This window comes from Garra rufa, chromosome 8 (genome assembly GCF_049309525.1).
Source record: "Garra rufa chromosome 8, GarRuf1.0, whole genome shotgun sequence".
Taxonomy (NCBI): domain Eukaryota; kingdom Metazoa; phylum Chordata; class Actinopteri; order Cypriniformes; family Cyprinidae; genus Garra; species Garra rufa.
In genome coordinates this window covers 50,179,018-50,197,297 of record NC_133368.1, presented here as the reverse complement: position 1 = coordinate 50,197,297, position 18,280 = coordinate 50,179,018, and the positions used below count along the sequence as shown (strand labels likewise).

General features: G+C 33.0%; 1 protein-coding gene across 1 annotated transcript in view; it reads left to right on the top strand.

The window, feature by feature from the left end:
* LOC141340241 (E3 ubiquitin-protein ligase SH3RF3-like) overlaps nt 1–18,280 on the top strand; it is a 21,446-nt gene that overhangs the window by 705 nt on the left and 2,461 nt on the right. The window contains exons 2-4 of the mRNA XM_073845164.1: nt 477–730; nt 10,660–10,940; nt 16,944–17,024. Of these exons, the coding sequence (XP_073701265.1) occupies nt 477–730; nt 10,660–10,940; nt 16,944–17,024 (616 nt within the window). The remainder of the gene's footprint in view (nt 1–476; nt 731–10,659; nt 10,941–16,943; nt 17,025–18,280) is intronic.

Sequence of the window (18,280 nt, the reverse complement as noted above, 5' to 3'; positions counted from 1 at the left end):
ATAATATATATATATATATATATATATATATATATATATATATATATATATATATATATATATATATATATATATATATATATATATATATATATATATATATATATATATAAAATGGTAAAATGGATTTATTTTATAAATAAATAAAATGTTATTTTTGTTATTGTTCATGTTTATATATTGCCGCTCCTAATTTCTGTAAATAAATCAGTTTGAAAAAGATCACATTTGTCAATACAGCAGAAATAAAGTAAACGCTGCATTAGATGCTGGACCTGCATGTTTTAGTGCTGAAACACTGAATATCTCTCAGTCAACAGTGAATCCTGTGGGACGTGGGTTTCTAATCACTCTCTAATCCTGCATTACTGACCTGAGGACAGCGTTTGACGCGGCGTCTGTGGAGCAGCGGTCGATGCACATCTGAGAACCAGCCGCTCCTGCATTAGTGTGAGTCTGACGCTGTGTTTCCGCAGGGCTCCATTCGCCGTGGGTCAGACGCGCTCCTGTCTCTCCGGAGCGGCTCAGGCCAAAGTTCCAGGGTCTCCGGGCTCCGCCGGTCCGTCCAGTCCGGTCCTGATGGCCTCGGCGTCAGCATCCGCGTCCCGCTCCGGCACTCCGCTCACCAGCCCCTCGTCTCCGCAGCTGCAGCCCGCAGCCGTACATCTGAAGAACTGCCTGCGCATCAGCCAGCAGACGGCCAATCAGACGCGCTCCGGCCTGCAGCTGGGTGAGTGTTACTGCACTGTGTGACATTACAGGACTACACTCAACACAAGAACTACAGCTAACACCTCTGACCAATGACCACACACTATCAGCCAGAACACGCAGAACGTATTACTTAAATACATCGCATTGTGTTTTTCTTGAGAAAACCAACTTACTGAAATACTGTTTAAACTTAGTATTATTATGGCTAGTAACTAATCATCCTAGTAATGCTAACATCATGTTAACGACATTCTAATCATGATTAGCATTCCATTAGCATAGTGTCTAACATGATTAGCATGTTGTTAGCATGTTTGTAACATGATTAACCTGTCAATAGCATGTTAACATCATTACCATGTTGCTAGCATGATTAGCAAGGCAGTGGCACGTTTCGAACATGATTAGCATGTTACTAGCATGTAGCTTGCATGATTAAATTGTCTTGCCTTGCTAATCATGCTAGCAACATGGTAATGATGTTAACATGCTAGCAACATGCTATTGACAGGTTAATCATGTTACAAACATGCTAACAACATGCTAATCCTGTTAGAAACAATGCTAAAGGCATGCTAATCATGCTAGTAACATACTTATAACTTGTTTATCATGCTAGAAACATGGTAACAACATTCTAGCAACATGTTAAGCATGCTAGAAAGAGGTTAATCAGGCTAGAAACATGTTAATCATTCTAGAAACATGCTAGTAACAGGCTAATCATGTTAAGAACAATGCTAATGGCATGCTAATTATGCTAGTAACATGCTAATAACTTGCTAATCATGCTAGAAACATGTTTACAATATGCTAATCATGCTAAAAACATGCCAACAACATGCTAATTAGGCTAGAAACATGTTGTTAATATGTTATGCATGCTAGTATTGTCAACATCATGTTAGCGACAATTTAATCATGTTAGCTACATGCTAATCATGTTAGAAATGTGCCACTGCCTTGCTAATCATGCTAGCAACATGGTAATGATGTTAACATGCTAGCAACATGCTATTGATAGGTTAATCATGTTACAAACATGCTAACAACATGCTAATCATGTTAGAAACAAAGCTAAGGGCATGCTAATCATGCTAGTAACATACTTATAACTTGTTTATCATGCTAGAAACATGGTAACAACATTCTAACAACATGTTAAACATGCTAGAAAGAGGTTAATCATTCTAGAAACATGCTAGTAACAGGCTAATCATGTAAAAAACAATGCTAATGGCATGCTAATCATGTTAGTAACATACTTATAACTTGTTTATCATGCTAGAAACATGGTAACAACATGCTAGCAACATGCTATTGACAGGTTAATCATGTTACAAACATGCTAACAACATGCTAATCATGTTAGAAACAAAGCTAATGGCATGTTAATCATGCTAGTAACATACTTATAACTTGTTTATCATGCTAGAAACATGGTAACAACATGCTAGCAACATGTTAAGCATGCTAGAAAGAGGTTAATCAGGCTAGAAACATGTTAATCATTTTAGAAACATGCTAGTAACAGGCTAATCATGTTAAAAACAATGCTAATGGCATGCTAATTATGCTAGTAACATGCTAATAACTTGCTAATCATGCTAGAAACATGTTTACAATATGCTAATCATGCTAAAAACATGTCAACAACATGCTAATTAGGCTAGAAACATGTTGTTAATATGTTATGCATGCTAGTATTGTCAACATTATGTGTTGCGACAATTTAATCATGCTAGCTACATGCTAGTAACATGCTAATCATGTTCGAAACGTGCCACTGCCTTGCTAATCATGCTAGCAACATGGTAATGATGTTAACATGCTAGCAACATGCTATTGACAGGTTAATCATGTTACAAACATGCTAACAACATGCTAATCATGTTAGACACTATGCTAATGGCATGCTAATCATGCTAGTAACATACTTATAACTTGTTTATCATGCTAGAAACATGGTAGCAACATGCTAGCAACATGTTAAACATGCTAGAAAGAGGTTAATCAGGCTAGAAACATGTTAATCATTCTAGAAACATGCTAGTAACAGGCTAATCATGTTAAAAACAATGCTAATGGCATGCTAATCATGCTAGTAACATACTTATAACTTGTTTATCATGCTAGAAACATGATAACAACATGCTAGCAACATGCTATTGACAGGTTAATCATGTTACAAACATGCTAACAACATGCTAATCATGTTAGACACTATGCTAATGGCATGCTAATCATGCTAGTAACATACTTATAACTTGTTTATCATGCTAGAAACATGGTAGCAACATGCTAGCAACATGTTAAGCATGCTAGAAAGAGGTTAATCAGACTAGAAACATGCTAGTAACAGGCTAATCATGTTAAAAACAATGCTAATGGCATGCTAATCATGCTAGTAACATACTTATAACTTGTTTATCATGCTAGAAACATGGTAGCAACATGCTAGCAACATGTTAAGCATGCTAGAAAGAGGTTAATCAGACTAGAAACATGCTAGTAACAGGCTAATCATGTTAGACACAATGCTAATGGCATGCTAATCATGCTAGTAACATACTTATAACTTGTTTATCATGCTAGAAACATGGTAGCAACATGTTAAGCATGCTAGAAAGAGGTTAATCAGACTAGAAACATGCTAGTAACAGGCTAATCATGTTAAAAACAATGCTAATGGCATGCTAATCATGCTAGTAACATACTTATAACTTGTTTATCATGCTAGAAACATGGTAGCAACATGTTAAGCATGCTAGAAAGAGGTTAATCAGACTAGAAACATGCTAGTAACAGGCTAATCATGTTAAAAACAATGCTAATGGCATGCTAATCATGCTAGTAACATACTTATAACTTGTTTATCATGCTAGAAACATGGTAACAACATGCTAGTAACATGTTAAGCATGCTAGAAAGAGGTTAATCAGACTAGAAACATGTTAATCATTCTAGAAACATGCTAGTAACAGGCTAATCATGTAAAAAACAATGCTAATGGCATGCTAATTATGCTAGTAACATACTTATAACTTGTTTATCATGCTAGAAACATGGTAACAACATGCTAAACATGCTATTGACAGGTTAATCATGTTACAAACATGCTAACAACATGTGAATCATGTTAGAAACAATGCTAATGGCATGCTAATCATGCTAGTAACATACTTATAACTTGTTTATCATGCTAGAAACATGGTAACAACATGCTAGCAACATGTTAAGCATGCTAGCAACATGTTAAGCATGCTAGAAAGAGGTTAATCAGGCTAGAAACATGTTAATCATTCTAGAAACATGCTAGTAACAGGCTATTCATGTTAAAAACAATGCTAATGGCATGTTAATTATGCTAGTAACATGCTAATAACTTGCTAATCATGCTAGAAACATGTTTACAATATGCTAATCATGCTAAAAACATGTCGACAACATGCTAATTAGGCTAGAAACATGTTGTTAATATGTTATGCATGCTAGTATTGTCAACATCATGTTAGCGACAATTTAATCATGTTAGCTACATGCTAATCATGTTAGAAATGTGCCACTGCCTTGCTAATCATGCTAGCAACATGGTAATGATGTTAACATGCTATTGACAGGTTAATCATGTTATAAACATGCTAACAACATGCTAATCATGTTAGAAACAATGCCAAAGGCATGCTAATCATGCTAGTAACATGCTAATAACTTGCTAATCATGCTAGAAACATGTTTACAACATGCTAATCATGTTAAAAACATGTCGACAACATGCTAATTAGGCTAGAAACATGTTGTTAATCATGCTAGTATTGTCAACATCATGTTAGCGACAATTTAATCATGCTAGCTACATGCTAGTAACATGCTAATCATGATCAAATTTAAATCAGTCAAGAAATATCACTAAAATACTATTAAACTGTAAATTATTTAGTAATACTATTTTTATGTGTATAATAATAACAATAATAATAACAGTTATTATTATTATTTAATCAGTTTGTAAGAATTAAAACAATAAAGAAATATCACTCCGATACTATTTAACTGTAAAATATTTAATCATTTTCATATATAAAATAATCACCGAAGCTTCGAATATTAGGTGTTGATTACTACCGAAGCTTCGAAGCTCAAAAAATGGTATTCGGACCAGCCCTAATCTCAATAAAGAAATATCATTACAATACTGTTAAACTTTGAAGTATTTAATAATAAAATATGCAATGTTAATAATGGTAAATATTACTTAATCAAATCAATAAAGAAATACCAATATAATACTAGTAAGCTGTAAATTATTTAATACGATTTATGTATATAATCATAAAAATAGTTATTATTATTATTTAATCAAATCGTAAGAAATAAATCGAGAAATATCACTAATACTTTTAAACTGTAAAGTTAGATATAATTTTGATATATAATCATAATAATAATCATCATGCATCAAATTACATATATCTTTGTGATTTATACATTATTCAATTGTACATTGTTATAATGAATTAAAACCAACTGGTGAGTATTACTGGTGTTTGGCGTGGGTTAATTTCAGGCCGTGATTGTGAGCGCTGACATGTGGCATGTGTTAGTTTCTGGATACTGAGGGTTTCTGAGTCTCACACACACACACACACACACACACACACACACACACACACACACACACACACACACACACACACACACACACACACACACACACACACACGTCTGTGTGCGCTGCAGACGACAGCAGTGTTTGGTGTGCGTCAGTGAAGCGTGTTAGCGTGGCGTTCTGTAATCTATCAGGTCAGATGGCGGCGCATTAGCTCGCTGAAGGAGCTTGTTAAAGCGTTTTCCAGCTCAGATAAGATGTCTGCTGTAATGAAGGCCTCGCCGCCGGCGTTGGCAGTAATTGCCGGGTTGCGTTTACTCCACTTCTTGAACTTTGAGGAGCGACGTGAAGCTCACGCAGCGGCACAGAACCATCGGACGGGACGCCGACGCACTGCGAACCACATCCGAGACATCGTTTACTCACTCGTCATGATCCGAACACACGCGACTGTCAGCTGTCCTGCAGCTCAGATGCCAGAAACACCAGAGTTTAGTTCCTAATGGCGATCGTGTGTATGCAGTGGAATACTAAATATGACCAATGCAGAAATGAAAATAATGCCGCGTTCCAGGCAACCCGTCACCCGTGTTTTTCCAACCTTCTCCCCGTAGGGCTGTCCGATTCCGAAAATTTTTGAAATCGATTCCGATTCCGATTCCTGGTTCTGGAATTGATTGGATTCGGTTCCAGAATCGATTCCTCACTGTTGTTTCGATTCTTTTTCGATTCTTGTTTTTTAGATTGGAGGAAGCTAATTTCGCAATAAAAGCAGGATTTAAAGATCGTATATAGTTACCTTCTCATAATATGAAGCTTCATTTGTAAAAAAAAAAAAAAAAAAAAGATATATATATATATATATATATATATCAGTGTTGTTTTTGACAACCATCTTAGATTTAGTCTTAGTCTTAGTCTTTTGGACTAAAATGCTTCTTAGTTTTAGTCAAATTTTAGTCACTTCTATATGTGATAGTTTTAGTCCAATTTTAGTTGACGAAAAGTCAAAAAGGTTTTAGTCTAGTTTTAGTCAACAAAAGGGGAAAAAGTAGTCTTTTAACAAATTAATGTAGGTCAGTAAGTATTTTGCTGTTGGGTAGTGTCACTTATAAGTTGTGAAAATAGCAGATCTATAGTTCAACACAATGTGAGCTTCCGGATCGACTATTTTCACCAATAATTACAATAATGAAGGAATGTTTTAGAACATAAAAGACAAACAAGGATGGAATGCTAAAACGGCTTGCCATACTAGTATAGCAAAGAGTATTTAATGCTAAAACGGCTTGCCATAGCGGCAGATACTTTTTAAGTTTTAATTGGCATGCACAATACGCGGAAATGTCATGCATTTTAAACGTCTGACGGACCACCCACTAACATTTTCGTCTATTCTCGTCTCGTCAACGAAAACTCACACACGTCTCGTCATGTTTTAGTCATCAACGAGCCATTTTTATCTCGTCATCGTCTCGTTTTCGTCATGAAAAAAGTGGCGTCAACGAAATGATTTCGTCATCGTCATCGTTGACGAAAACAATACTGATAAATATACTATTTTTCGGTAGCTCTGTCTGATTTCAAATTGTAATTTTGTATGCATTGCCCAGGAAATTAGTCATAACCCACAGCTCAGCAGTGGACATGCATTTATTGCATGAATAAAACAAGACGTGACGTGTATAAAATGACAAAATTAGCAAACTATACACTGAAACAAAATAAACAGAACTTTAACAACAACACTGATATAAGAGCGATAATTTCGCAATAAATGCAGGATGATATAAGAGCTGGTGGCGTCGCTGTCAATCGTGCTCTCTGCGTTTTCTTTCAGAGTTATCATTGGCTGATAGAAAGATTAAAAATAGCATTTATTTAAGATGTAAATAAGATCAAGACACGTCATGATCTATTCTGTCGTGCAGCGCTCAAAAGTGGACAACACGAGCCAGTTCTCCCGTAAAATAACATCTGAATCGTTTTTTGAACTGGTTCATTTAATGATCTACCCGAACGAATCTTTTCGTGGAAATGTATCAGACTATAATAACTATTAATGGGTGCTTCTCAAACGGAAGGATGCATCCTTAAACTCAGACGAGAGTTTAGTAATGAGTCGTTTTTATTACGTTTATTTTCGTCAATCGACGTTTGATGACTTGCAGCCGAAATATGCAGCCTTCTGTTTAAGAGGTAAGTTTTGTTAAAGTGAAAACGTCTCTGAATGAGGAGTCGATTCCCAGCCCTATCTCACTGTGAAAACAAAGTTGTGAGTCGTGATTTACGGCCTCAAAAACCTGCCTGGAACGCAGCATTAGCGGTGCGTGATTTATGGAAAAAATATGATTGCAATTTAAAATGTGATTAAAAAACATTATTATTATTATTATTATTATTATTAATATATATATGTATATATAAAAGCTTTTTTAAGTCTTGTTTGTGGGGCTACACAAAATACAAATTAAATGTATTAATTATTGTTATTGTAGATTTTTAGTTTGTTTTCAGTCCAAAACTGATTTTTAGTTTTAAAGATAAAAGCTTGAATGTTTTGAAGGCAATAGTCTGTCAGATGGATGGATAAATGGATAGATAGCATGATTTAGCATGTTGTTAACATGTTTCTAGCATGATTAGCATGTTATTAGCATGTTGCTAGCATGATGTTAGCATTAGTAGCATGATTAGCATCACTAACATGTTTCTAGCATGATTAACATGTTGTTAGCATGTTTCTAGCCTAATTAGCATGTTGTTACCATGTTTCTAACATGATTAGCATGTTGTTAGAATGTTTCTAGCCTAATTAGCATGTTGTTACCATGTTTCTAACATGATTAGCATGTTGTTAACACGTTTCTAGCACGATTAGCATGTTGCTAGCATTATGTTAGCATTAGTAGCATGATTAGCATTACTAGCATGATTAACATGTTAGCATGTTTCTAGCCTAATTAGCATGTTAACACATATCAAGCTTGATTAACATGTTGTTAGCATGTTTCTAGCCTAATTAGCATGTTGTTAGCATGTTTCTAGCATGATTAGCATTACTAGCATGTTTCTAGCATGATTAACATGTTAGCATGTTTCTAGCATGATTAACATGTTAGCATGTTTCTAGCCTAATGAACATGTTAACACATTTCTAGCTTGATTAACATGTTGTTAGCATGTTTCTAGCCTAATTAGCATGTTGTTACCATGTTTCTAACATGATTAGCATGTTGTTAGCATGTTTCTAGCCTAATTAGCATGTTGTTACCATGTTTCTAACATGATTAGCATGTTGTTAACACGTTGCTAGCATTATGTTAGCATTAGTAGCATTAGCATTACTAGCATGTTTCTAGCATGATTAACATGTTAGCATGTTTCTAGCCTAATTAGCATGTTAACACATTTCAAGCTTGATTAACATGTTGTTAGCATGTTTATAGCCTAATTAGCATGTTGTTAGCATGTTTCTAGCATGATTAGCATGTTTCTAGCATGATTAACATGTTAGCATGTTTCTAGCCTAATGAACATGTTAACACATTTCTAGCTCGATTAACATGTTGTTAGCATGTTTCTAGCCTAATTAGCATGTTGTTAGCATGTTTCTAACATGATTAGCATGTTGTTAACACGTTGCTAGCATTATGTTAGCATTAGTAGCATGATTAGCATTACTAGCATGTTTCTAGCATGATTAACATGTTAGCATGTTTCTAGCCTAATTAGCATGTTAACACATTTCAAGCTTGATTAACATGTTGTTAGCATGTTTATAGCCTAATTAGCATGTTGTTAGCATGTTTCTAGCATGATTAGCATTACTAGCATGTTTCTAGCATGATTAACATGTTAGCATGTTTCTAGCCTAATGAACATGTTAACACATTTCTAGCTCGATTAACATGTTGTTAGCATGTTTCTAGCCTAATTAGCATGTTGTTACCATGTTTCTTACATGATTAGCATGTTGTTAGCATGTTTCTAGCCTAATTAGCATGTTGTTACCATGTTTCTAACATGATTAGCATGTTGTTAACACGTTGCTAGCATTATGTTAGCATTAGTAGCATGATTAGCATTACTAGCATGTTTCTAGCATGATTAACATGTTAGCATGTTTCTAGCCTAATTAGCATGTTAACACATTTCTAGCTTGATTAACATGTTGTTAGCATGTTTATAGCCTAATTAGCATGTTGTTAGCATGTTTCTAGCATGATTAGCATTACTAGCATGTTTCTAGCATGATTAACATGTTAGCATGTTTCTAGCCTAATGAACATGTTAACACATTTCTAGCTCGATTAACATGTTGTTAGCATGTTTCTAGCCTAATTAGCATGTTGTTAACATGTTTCTAGCATGATTAGCATTATTATTATTATTAGTTGTTTGAGTTGAATGCATGTCAGGGTTCAACGCTAAGGATTTTTTCTGCTGGTCCGATCGGGCCAGTGGTTCAGATTTTTACTTGCCCTGCCAAAAAAATAAAAAGTTAATAGTTATTTCTTAGCCACATTTGAACCAATGTGTCAAAAGCCAAATATAACTGTATATTTCCTTAAATACAATTAACAATTGTAAAAAATTATAAATGTGATGTAAGTAAATTTATGCACAACAGTATGTCCAGGTTGATGGTCCCAGATCAGCAGTTAACTATAGCCTATTGAAGGAATGCTGTTGCAAAGAAGAAAATTAAACAATATTAGTAAACAGAGTGTTATTAAGCAGAATTTATGTTAAACGTTTTGTTTTTACGGTGGTCATCCATTATTTTTTTTTACCTTTGTTTTTACCTTTTCATATGTTTAATTATGCTCAGAGGTGCCATGAATGCAAATAAATTCTTAAATTCATGTTTTAACATTTTGAATACAGAGATCTGCCAGCAGGTGGCAGCAAGAGACTGATTTAATTACTGAATCATATTCATTTGATTCGTTCGAACAGATGGTTCATTCGGGAATAAAGCAAGTGACTCTTAATGAATGGGAAATTGAATCATTTCACTAGATTCGTTTAAAAACGCACGTTCATTCATAAACGAAACACCGCTGTGCACTCAGTTGTGACTTCAGAATACTTTTGATGACGAAACAGAGCAAAATCAGGCATAGTGTTATAGTCAGACAATGTAAGTCACTTAATAATATTAAATCAGAAATAGTATGCATTACTCAACATTGCAAAAACGTGTAGAAACCTGCAGTAAGCCACAGTGCAGTTTTGATTTTATTGTGATGAATCATGTTTGTGAGAGATATGGCTGAGTTTGTGAATAGAGAATGCTGGCGTGTGTGTAAAAGCTGCGTTACTGTTGTCAGTCCACAGTCCTCCAGCGAGCGGCAGCAGTCCTGAGCGTCCCACCGCAGCCGTGCGACCGCAGGCCAGTCCGTCCCGCTCCCCCGCGAGGCCCCTGTCCATGGCGGCGGCCCCTCAGTCTCACGCCGCCTCCGTCCGGCCCCTGATGCCCCTGAGCTCCGCCGCCGCCGCCATCACGCCTCCCAACGTCAGCGCCGCGCATCTCAACGGAGCAGACCTGCCCTCCTCTCCCGCACACGCCGCCGCAGGCCTGCACAAACTCGACGACAAGAAGGTGGAGAAGGTCAGTGTTTCTTCATTCATATAACGGTGAAATTAAATATCAGAGATTAGATATTAAATGAAAAAATTAAATAAATGTAAGATTTAACTAAACAAAATATAGAAATGTTACTGTGGTAAGCTGAAGCATTACAAAAAAATAAAATAAAAACACATAATACCAAAAAATCATTTTAATTTAAATTGACAACTAATTGAAAAAAAAAAAAAAACTAAAAATTAAAAAATAAAGCTATTTTAAATATTTATAAAAAATTTATAAATAATATTATAATATTATTTAACAATAACAAAATAAAATAACACAGTAATATAAATTTAAATATTGAACTAAACTGAAATATATAGAAAATTAAATCTAAATAGTAACATTAAAAAACGTATAAAACTTATAAAAAGCATTACAAAAATGCAAAAAAAAGCTAAATCACATAATACCAAAATATCATTTTAATTTAAATTGATAGCAAATTAAAACAAATATAAAAAAATAAAGCTTTTTTAAATATTTATAAAAAAATATATAAATAATATTATATTATTCAACAATAACAAAATATAATAATACAGAAATATAAATTTAAATATTGAACTAAACTGAAATATATATAAAAATTAAACCTAAATTGTAACATTAAAAAACTTGTAAAACTTATAAAAAGCATTACAAAATGCAAAAAAGCTAAATATTTATTTATAAAAAAATAATAATATGCACAAAAACAAAATAAAATAATAAAGTAATATAAATATAAATATTGAACTAAAACTGAAATATATATATATATATATATATATATATATATATATATATATAAATTAAACCTAAATAGTAACATAAAAAATTATAAATGTTACTGTGGCAAGCTGAAGCATTAAAAACTTGAAAAAAAAGAAGCAGCTAAAAACACATAATACCAAAATAACATTTTAATTTAAATTTATAACAAATTGAAAAAAATAAAATAAATAAAGGTATTTTAAATATTTATAAAAAAATGTATAAATAACATACACAATAATAAAATAAAGAATATAAATATAAATATTGAACTAAAACTGAAATATATATAAAAATTAAACCTAAATAGTAATATAAAGAAATGTATAAAACATAAAAATGACAAAAGGACAAAAATTATCAATTTTACTGTGACAAGCTGAAACATTACAAAAATGCCAAAAAAAAAGCTAAAACACATATTACCAAAATATGATTTTAATTTAAATGTATAACAAATTGAAAAAATAAATAAATAAATAATTATAATAAATAATAAAATAAAATAATAAAGTAATATAAATATAAATATTGAACTAAAACTGAAACATATATAAAAATTAACTTTTGTGTTCTAAAGCTCAAACTTTTTCATACCAAGTGCCTAAAATCAAACTTGATTTTACAATCCATTTTCCATTTTATGCATCTATATTACATTAAAAATCATTCAATTTTTAAACATTTTTAAATAATTAAACAAAAGTAAAAAAAACATTTTTTATATTTTAAATAAAATTCACTTTTAAAAATGTATCTATATAAATAAGAAATGAAGATATGCTGGTTTGTCCATCTCTGTTCTAGAGTATTTGTACATTATTTACAGTATTTGCTGCTGATTTGAGTGTGAATTTCTTTCATTTGATTCTATTGATTCATGTTTGATTTCACCCTGTTGTATATAGTTGAAGAGAGACAGAAAACCCAGTAAATCAACAGTAGATATGCAAGCAAATATGATGTGCAACACCAGCGGTTCAGCGCTTTCCTGAATCTCTCAGAGACACACAGAATGTCAGCACACATCAGACGCTCCTTCTGAAACAAGTCTGTGAGGATCTGCTTCAGAGAAATGCTGACTACAACACACACACACACACACACACACACACACACACACACACACACACACACACACACACACTCTCTCTCTCTCACACTCACACACACACACACACACACACACACACACACACACACACACACACACACACACACACACACACACACACACATATGAACTCTCAAACACACACACACACACACACACACACACACACACGTTGGGTTTACATGTTTTATGGGGACATTCCATAGGCGTAATGGTTTTTATACTGTACAAACCGTACTTTCTATCGCCCTACACCTACCCTACACCTAAACCTAAAAAAATGATTAATAACATTTCATATATTTACAATATATTTTACTTAATATAGAGGTTGATTAACTTAAAATTATAAAACACAAATTTTCATAGGCACGTTATTAAAAATGTTTTTGATCATTTATTTACTTATTTTTGCTGTAATGCTACGTATCTAAAAATAAAGTATCTGTTTATAAAAGCTAATAAATGTATAATAATTGAAATGATTTCAAATGTTCATTAATTAGACATGCTTTTTGATACTAAAATTTGACAAATATTAAAATCCAGAAAAAATATCAAAATCCAGAAAAAAGAGTCCAGAAAAAATTAATTGAAAAAAAAAAAAATGGAATTCAGAATAATTTAAATGTAAAAACATTGAATTTGAGAAAAAATACAGCAGAATTTGGTGGAAAAAAATCAATAGGCCCCTAAAATGTAATTTTTGTTAAACTTAATAATATATCAAATATATTTTAATTGAATTTTTACTCTTTGTGATGAATCAGAGCATGTAAAAATGTTAATTTTTAATGTAATATAGATGCATAAAATGGAAAATGGATCAAGTTTGATTTTAGGCACCTTATATGCAAAAGTTTGGGCTCTAGAACACAAAAGTTAATCAATAATCAAATAAAATGATTTAATGTTTTAATTTAATGAAAATTTAATGTTTATTTTAAATTAAATAAAAAAATGATTAATAACATTTCATATATTTACAATATATTTTACCTCATATAGAGGTTGATTAACTTAAAATTATAAAACACAAATTCTCATAGGCATGCATAAATATCTGAAAAAAATTGAAATTATTTAAAATGCTCATTTATTAGACGTGCTTTTTGATACTAAAATTTAACTTACATATCCTGTTGAAAAAAAATAATAATAATAATTCAGGAAATTTTAAATGTACAAAAATGTGGCTTAAATATTAAAACCGAGTCCAGAAAAGTTAATTGAAATAAATAAATAAATGCAATTCAGAATAATTTAAATGTAACTAGATAGTAGCATATGAGAGTCATATTAATACCAAAATACATTGTAAACACTGACTTTTTTTAAATAACTTTTTTAGGTTCAAATAGTATAAGAATGTATTGTAATTGTTAGAATGGCTATGTATCAGCAATCTCCACATAAAACTGATGGTGCAGATCAAACTGTAAGTCGTAGAGACTTCAAACTTGGAGGGATGGTAGTACTCACAGCGCCCACAATGTCACCAAGGCTCGCCCCAATCGGCCTGACGGGGGCGCTACAGCGATCAAAAGTATGATATCCCTCATAACTCCTAAACCATCAGTCGCAGGCTCAAGTGGCGAAATATTCAATACGCAAAACCTACTTTTGAGAACTCCTCCTAGGTTTTTCACCCGATCGGAACCAAACCAGTGCAGAACGATTCTCTGGAGAGCAGAGAAAAGTCTAACTTTTGACTCACCGTCACAAAGGGACACTCCTGAACGGAATGAGAAATCTTTGCCAATCTCAGAACACTTATGTAAGACCATAAAAATGGCTATAACATAAAAATTCAAATATAACAAAAAAAATGGCTATACCTACGCAACCATTTGTCCTATTAACATGAAATTTGCTGCGCATGGTCTGGAAAAAACACTGCAGTACAATTCTCTAGACTCTCTAAGGTCAATAATTATCCAAAAATGTTGAGATTTACTCTTTGGGAAGCTATAATGGGGTCGTTTAGAAAAGGGGCCTGTCCAAATGTACCCAAAATCCTATAAAGCCTAAAGGAAAGCTTAAAACTTCATGAAACCTGGTGAACACATGCGGCAGGTGATTCTAAACAAGCTTGCAAAGTTTTAAGGAGATCAGACCACAGCTGGCACTATAACAGTCAAAATAAACGTTACAAACCATCATATTTCTATGGTAAAATACCTGTATTTGCACACAAAAAAAGGGCTTGCTACATAATGCCTTTTTTCATATGTGCTTAAATGCCTTAAAGTGCTTGAAGTCCAGTAATCCCTGCTTGCAGCTATATCTATTAGGGGTTTAAGCTCATAGCGCTAAAACCCTATTGTAATTGTTAGAATGGTCATAGATCAGCGATCTCCACGTGAAACTGATGGTGCAGACCAAACCGAAAGTCATAGAGACTTGAAACTTGGAGGGATGGTAGTACTCACACCACTGACAACGTCACCAAGAATTGCCCCAATCGGCCTGACGGGGGCGCTACAGCCATCAAAAATACGAAAACGCTCATAACTCCTAAACCATTTGCAGGCTCAAGGGTCTTATGTTGGCGATATTTTCAGGTATTTTGTACTTTTTGCAAAACCTACTTTTGCGTACTCCTCCTAGGTTTTTCACCCGATCGGAACCAAACCAGTGCAGAAAGATTCCCTGGAGAGCGAATATCAATGATTATTAAAAAAAAGTCTAACTTTCGACTCACCGTCGCAAAGGGACGCCAAAACATTGGAAAGGACAGGGCCACTTTTAGTAAAATGCCTATAACTCCTGAACGGAGTGAGATATCTTCGCCAAACTCAGAACACTTATGTAAGAGCTCAATCTGAGGTTGCAGGACAAAAATCATTTGGTGGCGCTATAAGAGGGAAAAAACATAAAAATGGCTATACCTATGCAACCATTTGTCCTATCAACATGAAAATCGCTGTGCACGGTTTTGGTCCAAAGTGCCACAAGCGTCTAAAAGGATATATATTTGCATATTTAAAAAAAAAAAAAAAAAAAACATGGCCATTGGCCCACGAAGTTTGAGCACCTATTAGACAGGGTTAACGGAGGCCGATGGGAACGAAACTCTGTGGGCCTGTTTGACTCACGGCTCCAAAAGTCTGAGAGAAATTTGAAAGAAATTGTGTTTTTCAAGAGCGTAAATGAATGTGCATTGCACGGTTTTTCGCACATACACGCAATATTCAGTTTATATGACAGAACTCCTTATTATGAACAAGTTTGCCTCTAGAACCAGTGCTGTCAATCCAATCGTTTGTTAAATGATTGAGAAGATGTATAAAATCAACTTTTGCAAACTAGTCCTAGGTTTTTCCCTCAATCTGGAAAAAACGCTTCATTGCAATTCTCTACACTCTCTAGGTCAATAATTATCCAAAAAATGTTGAAATGTACCCTTTGGAAAGCTATAACGGGGTCGTTTAGAAAAGGGGCTGGATCCAAATGTACCCAAAATCCTATAAAACCTGAAGGAAATCTCAAAACTTCACAAAACCTGGTGAGCTCCTGTGACAGATGATTCTAAAGAAGTGTGCCAATTTTTTAGGAGATCGGACCACAGCTGGCGCTATAACACTCATAAATGTTGAAAAAACATATTTCAATGGTAAATTACCTGTATTTGCAAAAAAAGGCTTGCTACATAATGTGCTTCAGTTCCTTAAATTGCTTATTTTTGCTGTTTACTTGTATAATGCCAAATTTTTTTTTTTAAAGCTCATACATGTGTAAGTATGCGTGTGATGAAGACGAGCGATGCGTGTTTGGAGGCGTGATCACATGTTGTCTGAGCGACTGCTAATTATGGGCTGTTAATGAACTCAGAATCTAAAAGAAGAGACACACGTCATCTCGACACGTCGCACTGATGTGGTAAAATTAAATGTGAACATATCTTAAGCTCCTGTTCTGTTCAAAAACAATGATTTTGAAACCACGCAGTTTCTGGGTTTTGTCCTCAAAGGTCCATCATTCCTGCAGTTCTCTGTGTACAGATGAGCTGTTCCCAGTAAGATCAATAACAGAGTGATTTGTGTGTGATGTTGACTCTAGAGATTCTCTCTGGTGGTTGATGTGTTGCTAGCGTTTTGGGATGATAGCTGGAGAAGGAGCTGGTTTTGAGGACTCTTCAGATGCAGGTTGACTCTCAGACGCCTCCTAGTGTCTGGTTTGGGTTTGTTGTGAGTGTTTAGCGTGGCTCAGAGTGGTTTGGCAGATGAATCTTGTCCTCCTACGTGCAGCGTGTGGAACAGCAGAGGCTCAGTGTTACTCAGAGCTGCTGCTGCTGCATCTCATGCACAGAGAATCTCACGCTGTTCTCCTAAAACAGCTCTCACTCACCAGATCACATCATCACACAACACTGAAAATTGATCTTTCCTTAAATTCCATTTAAATATTAATCTTTCTGGATTTCATGTTGTTTTTTTCTTGATTTCATTCTAATCATTACATTTTAATATTCAAAAGCATTTCTGATGCATTGAATTCATAACACTTTAACAGCACTATATATATATATTTAAAAATTACAACTTTAAAAATTCAATAATTTATCAAAACTTTTAAAATATATATATATAGGGGGAAAAATAGTTGTTTTACCCAAAAGCAGTTATTATTATTTTTTCAACTGATTGTTTTTTATGAATTTTACTACTGTAAAAAAAAAAATAATAAAAAAAAATAAAAAATAAAAATATATATATATATCTATATATATATATATATATATATAATTATTCTTCCTTTTTTTATAAATCAATTTATTTTTTCCTAAATTTAGTTTTTTTTTTTTTTTCAATTGTAATATTTCTGGATTCTGTTTTAATAATTTCATTACATTTTAATAATCACTATTTGTTCACTAATCGTTTTTTCACAATAATTTGTTAAAATGTTTAAAATAAAAAAGGCCATATAAATTCTGTTTTATTTTTTCCCAAATGCATTTTTTACATTGTCATTTTTCTGTATTCCATTTTAGTAATTTTACGAAATTAATAATTGAATAATTTAAAAATTAAAAAGCATGTCTATTCAATTAAATTACAAAAACTTGAAATACGGTAAATAAAAGTTTCTTATAAAATATTGTTAGAAAGTTTTATTTTTTCCAATAAAGTTTCCATTTAATGATTAAATTACATTTTAATAATAAAAAATGTCTAATCAGTTTAAATTAAACTTTTACATTACATAATTTAATACACATTTTACAATAATAGGGCCCTATAAAGTCTGTGTTATTTTTACATTAAAAAAGGAAAAAATCATGTCTAATAAATTTATAAAATATTAAATATTTTTACATTTTTTACAATAATAGGGCCCTGTACATTTTTTTTTTCTAATTTTTTTTTTCATTTTAATTTATTATAGATATAAATGTATTATCAAAAAGCTGGTAATCAAAAAAGGCATAGAACATTAAGAG